Genomic DNA, 5,903 nt, shown 5'->3' with positions numbered 1-5,903 from the left:
ACATAAACGCATCACCATAAAGCATTTCTCCTTGAAATTCTCACAACATCATCACCACACATATCCACAATCATGTTGACAATCCATAATACATATTAACATACATAATATTCATAGAAATCCATTTTAAACAAATATAAGCATAAATATACATTGGCGCTCTAAAGTGACACTCAACACAATACCTCTCGCAAAAGAGAGCCCTTAGAGACATTCATGACACTCAACGCCAAACCTTTCGTAAAAGATGGTACTCAACAATAGTCTTCATGCTCAGTATCATTCTTCTCGTAAAATGTCTCGCTTAGCAGCATCATTTTTTGTCTCATTGACCTAAAATTAAATTGTTCCAGACCTATAGTGAAAAGTGGCATTAAGTGATGCCTTACCACCGCTCAACGTTGGAGCATTCGCACATATGTGCGCTCAGCGGTACAAACCTTATGCTCAGTAGTCTAGAGCTAAATTTGTTCTCAGACCAACACAAGGAATTGACGCTTAATGTCAATTGGTCGCCGCTTAATGTCATACTAGAAAACAACATATTCAGTTATGTGATTTGGGGAAAAAGAGATTTGTTTAGATGATTAAATTGATATTCCTGACTTAATGCTTTGTTCGAAAATAGTTTTCAATATGGAAATGCATACTAACTCACTACTTGCTCAAATTATCAGATCCCGAGTTTCTTAATTCCACACCAATTTAGACAAAGCAAAACAACACGCAAACATGGTAACACATTCAAATTTCAACAACTCAAACAGCAAATCAACAATTCAACATACTTACATCAACTAGACATGCAATTTACCATATTCATCAGATTTATAACTTTAAAATAAAACAATTAGCTTCCTTACCTGATAGATGACCAAACAACTCAATAATACTTCCAAAAACATAGGAAGCTCTATCTGCCCTTATGAACAATATAAATATAATCAGGGCACATACAACTTATAAACAAAGACTTTTAAAGATGACTCAAACATCACTTGCAACATATAATTCACATGAAAAGGAAGACAAAATAGACCAAAGAGAAGAAGAGAAAACCAACTTATTCTATCTAAGAAATTGATCGAATGGACGTGAAAAGCTCACCTCAAGGATCACCCTAGCAATGGACGTGAAAAACTCTCAAAGTCAAAGAAATCTAGAAAAATAATTTCTAAAAAAATGATGCGTTTTAAAAATATTAAACTCGTTCATAACAAAACTATTTATATTAAAACCTTTTAATAATAAAATAATCGATTCTTATTACTTTTAAATCACTTCTAAAATATCATTTTTTATATCTTTACATTCTCATTTTCTTATAAAAAGAAATATATATTCTTCTCATTTTCTCTTATAACAACCACTGGACTGATCTAACTTTTCGATCAAAATACCTTAATTAAATTGAAAACCTTACATAAAAAATGTAACATCACAAGGAGTAGTTATATTACAACCTTGTCTGTCTAAATAAATAAATATATAATCACTAAGCTATATTACGTATATTAACTTTATTTGTGAGACATGTGTTGTCTCCAATATTTTTGTTTAAATTAATGCACAAATGATCTTATATAAGGGTGGAACCTTTGAGAAAGAAAACCGTAGTCATATACCTATCACTGACAAATATTAATATCTTGTGAGAGAAATTGAAATGGGTGAGGAATATGGCATTATATCGAAGGAGACAGTAAAGCCATCTTCCCGAACCCCTATTCAGCACTTCAAACTCTCTTTTCTCGACCAATTGGCTCCTTCATTCCATGTTCCCATTCTGCTCTTTTACTCTGCCTCTGATGTTAGAACCTTTGCTGCCACTGACCACAGTGCACTGTCACAAAAGTTGAAAACTTCTCTGTCACAAGTCCTCACTCTCTATTACCCATTTTGCGGAAGACTCAGAAACTCTTCAATCATTGAGTGCAACGACGAGGGTGTTCTTTTCATCCACTCTAAACTCCCCATTGAGCTCTCAAACATTCTCCAAAACCCTCAACTTCACACCCTCTATGAACTTCTCCCATGTCCTCCTTACAACCTTGAACCACAACAAAGGGACACGTTCGGGATCATGGCAGTTCAGTTGAGCCAATTCAAGTGTGGGGGCATAGCCCTTGGCGTGTGCTTCTCACACAAGATCGCTGATGCTTCCACTGCAGCATCGTTTCTCAACGCTTGGGCTGCAACATCACGTGGACACGGCAATAGCAACCTCGTTCCACCTCCAATGGAAGAGGCAAGTCTGCTTTTCCCATCGAGGAACATATCCGTTGACATGACAAGTGGCATGGTTGGCCAAGAAAAGACTGTGACAAAGAGATTCATATTTAGTGGCAGCAGTATTTCTAGATTGAGACAAACCATAGGGTGCCCCAGCTTCAATCCCTCACGCGTTGAAGCCGTGACGACGCTGCTATGGAAATCATCACTGGAAGCAGCAAAAGAAAGTTTAGATTCTGGGGAAGAAAAAATTGTTGCTTCTGCGGTATCCCACACCGTGAACATTCGCAGCAGAATGGTTCCATCTTTGTCGAAGCATTCAGTTGGAAACATTTGGCAATACGCGGTGTCTTCGTTGGTGGAAGTGGAGGGGGAAGTGGGGTTGCGTGATTTGGCAGAGAGAATGAAGGAAACAATAGGAAAAGTTGATGGAGATTATATAAAGAAACTTCAGAGTGATGAGTTTGTTGAAGTAGTTCAGGCTATAGAAGAAGCAAGGAGACTGGCTGAAGAAAAGGGTGTTCGAGGTTATGGGTTTACCAGTTGGGTAGGGTTTGAGTTCTATGAAGTTGATTTTGGATGGGGAAAGCCCAGTTATGCTAGCACCATTCCTGTGCCCATAAAAAATTTGGGAACTTTGATGAGCACAAAGGATGGAGATGGCATAGAGGCATGGCTTACCTTGACCACACGTGACATGGCTCGGCTTGAACACAATGCAGAACTTCTGAACTTTGCGTCGTTTGATTCTTAATCTTAAAAGTAATGTTGTTTGATATAGTTTTATCTTAAATAATGCAGAACTCACTGCCATGGGATCATTAGAGTGTGCTTCATGTTTCTAGTCTCTAGTATAGCTTATTGGAATAATGGGAATCAGCATGGTTTCTTTACTAGGTGTGCTTTTCCTTCTTCTATTATATTGTAAAATGTCAAATAAAGTTGATGTTCCGACCACTTTATACGGAATGATAGACTTGCACCGCACTCACTTACTAAAGAAAGTACTCACACAATCAAAATATTGAGTAACACTTAAGATTCATCTTGAAGACTTAATATATCTAGAGAGGACATACAAGTTGTTGTGGTACAATAATCCACAAAGAAAAAAAAAATATTCACATTACAATCTAAAATAATAATATTTTACTTATTTTGTTTTATTTTTAACTTAAAATTCCAACATAATTTTTTATATTATTAAAGTGGTTGTCAATTATGCGTATCTTTTTAAGGAATGTCAAAGTATTATTTTGCCATAAATTTATAATATACGATGTAATTAGAGAAAAATATATAGAAAGGAGTGAAAAAATGGTTAACAAATTTGAAAAAAGAGCAAATAATATTGATAGATTTACATTACAAAACTCTCATAACAAATAACTATCTTAAGGTGAAAATTTTATAATTAAATTATTGTATTTTTCTTAATAAGTTTTTTAATTGTTGATGGAATTTTACCAACATAAATAAATTTGTCAATAAAATAAAATTTAAAAACAAATTTTACTCATGAAATTTAGTCTATTCGTAAAGTTCATCAATTTAATTTACAGATGAAAATATTTATCAATAAATTCACTCGGTAAAATTCAGGTAATCTAGAATTGTTATTATAGTAATGAATTTTTTTGTTGGTAAATTATGTTGATCAAATGATAATATATTTTTCATTTTGAGCTTTGAACATGGTGGTTAAATTGATTGATAATTAAATTTCTTAAAAATTATTAGTAAAATTTATTAATGAAAAATATTTGTAGATAGTTTTATCGATAAATTGAGAGCCGGATTTATCGTCCAATTTTATATAATATGTTTATAAATTAATTAGAGAAGTGTGAGAGAAAAAGAAAAAAAAATAAAAAAAAGGAGAAAAGAAAAAGGTGAAGGAGGGAGAGGATGAGAAGAAGAGTCAACGACGGTACAAGATGCAGCAGGATGGCGGCGGTGTAACAACGACAGCGATGGTGGTGTCTGAAAGGAAGAAAGTGGTGAGGGAAGTGTATGGAAGTTGATACATCTAAATTTTTTACAATACTATTCTTATTTATCTTTTACTTTTTTTTTTTAAAACATACAAAACTTTACTTTTTAAATAATTTTAATCTTACATCGTGAATGTAAAAGTAAGTCATGCTATATTTTTATTTAAAAAAATCTTGCATGGGTGTCACATCCTGTAGTATTAGGTGTGTGGTGTTATGGTCCCGTTAAAGGAGATAGAAGGTGATAAATATGAGAGGGTCCAGTGCGAGAGAATGGGGTGTGAGCGTGGGCAGGAAAATGAAAATGAGAATAGAGAGAGAAGGGTGATGGGGTTAGTAATCAGCAGAAGAAGGAAGAAAAGAGAATAGATAGGGAGAGAGACGAAGAGGGTTGCTACGAAGAAGAGGAATTGAGTGGCTTGGGGTGGGTCCATTGGTTTTAGTGAAGAATATCTTGAAGAACGTTTCTTTCAACCAAGGTGGTCCACGTTCCAGGAGCATTGGAGAGAGAAAAAGAGAAGAGGGAGTGAAGCTACAAGGTGTAAACTACGTTTTATGAATTAAAAGAGGGATAAAACAAGAGTTCTTGAGATAAAGGAACCGGCGTGGGTCCCACTGTTAAAAGGGAATGATGAGTGGAGAGTGTTCTCTTTTTGATTTTTTGCGTGGAGTGAGAAAACACAGGCAAAAGCCTCTTTTGGGTGGTCAAGGTCCTTGGCTGAAGTTTTGAAGTGAAGGGGGTGGGTCTTTTTTAACCCAGGGTTCTTTTGTCTTAACACATTCATCTCCTCAACACTCATTTTCTTGAATAACTCTTATTGCATTTTTGCCTAAACTTCTAAGATATTGCTTATGTCAATCAAAGAGAATCTTTTTTCTTTCTCTCCAACCATCTTGATTCTCATAGACATCATAAACTTTTCTCTTCACAAAATATAAGTCGACTCCACAATGAACACTATGTTCTTAAAGAGTCAATATATCCTATAAAGACTTCAATAAACACTTCAAACACTTTAAGCCTTCAACTTCAAGGTTATTCATCCTCTTCAAGAATACCCATCCTCTCTTAGTTGGACGAAGATTGTGTCTGCAGAAGACACTCTAGCGCTGAAGTTGCTCGAGTGCCTTAGAAAGTAATCAATGTGGTAATAAATAAATGTAATTAATGCATATCGTAAAATTTGCTATTTATACTTAATATTTATGGGCCATTTACTTGGATGAGTTTAAGTCACATGACCTAATTATATGCTAATTTTGAGTTATCATAATTAATTATGGATATTTTGGTTTAACTTGTAGATTAATGTAACTAATACTACAATTGGTATGACCTCATTGTGACCAAGTAAGTGTAACACTAGTACAAAAACACCGTATAACATCGGTGATTTTTGGCTTATCACGTCGAATTTGAGACCGACGTCATATCGGAAGACCTTAAATTGAAGTTAATTGAGTTGAACATAGAACAATCCAACGTTAAACATAGAGCAAATTGACGTCGAATATTGCTTTATGTCTGACGTCAATTAATGGGTTTTTTTTAAAAAATTTCGTCAATATTTTCTTCCACTAAAACCATGGAAAATCAATATACAACACAAAAATACACCACAAAAATTTCCAGAATTTTAGAAGTAGTAATAACCAATAAAACGTGCAATAACCAAT

General features: G+C 34.4%; 1 protein-coding gene across 1 annotated transcript; it reads left to right on the top strand.

Annotated features, from left to right (window-relative positions):
- The first annotated feature begins 1,631 nt into the window (after window positions 1–1,631).
- LOC124841123 (stemmadenine O-acetyltransferase-like) lies at window positions 1,632–3,208 on the top strand. Its single transcript, XM_088102447.1, has one exon. It carries the CDS (start codon window positions 1,667–1,669, stop codon window positions 2,984–2,986), a length of 1,320 nt encoding a protein of 439 aa, XP_087958573.1. The 5' UTR covers window positions 1,632–1,666; the 3' UTR covers window positions 2,987–3,208.
- Window positions 3,209–5,903: the final 2,695 nt, after the last annotated feature.

The sequence above is a fragment of the Vigna umbellata genome, chromosome 11 (assembly GCF_029865625.1).
Source record: "Vigna umbellata cultivar VRB3 chromosome 11, Vumbellata_1.0, whole genome shotgun sequence".
Lineage (NCBI taxonomy): Eukaryota > Viridiplantae > Streptophyta > Magnoliopsida > Fabales > Fabaceae > Vigna > Vigna umbellata.
This window is presented reverse-complemented; position numbering and strand designations above follow the sequence as displayed.

Coding starts and splice junctions, on each gene's coding strand:
- LOC124841123 (XM_088102447.1), top strand. CDS start 1,667: ATGGGTGAGGAATATGGCATTATATCGAAGGAGACAGTAAAGCCATCT.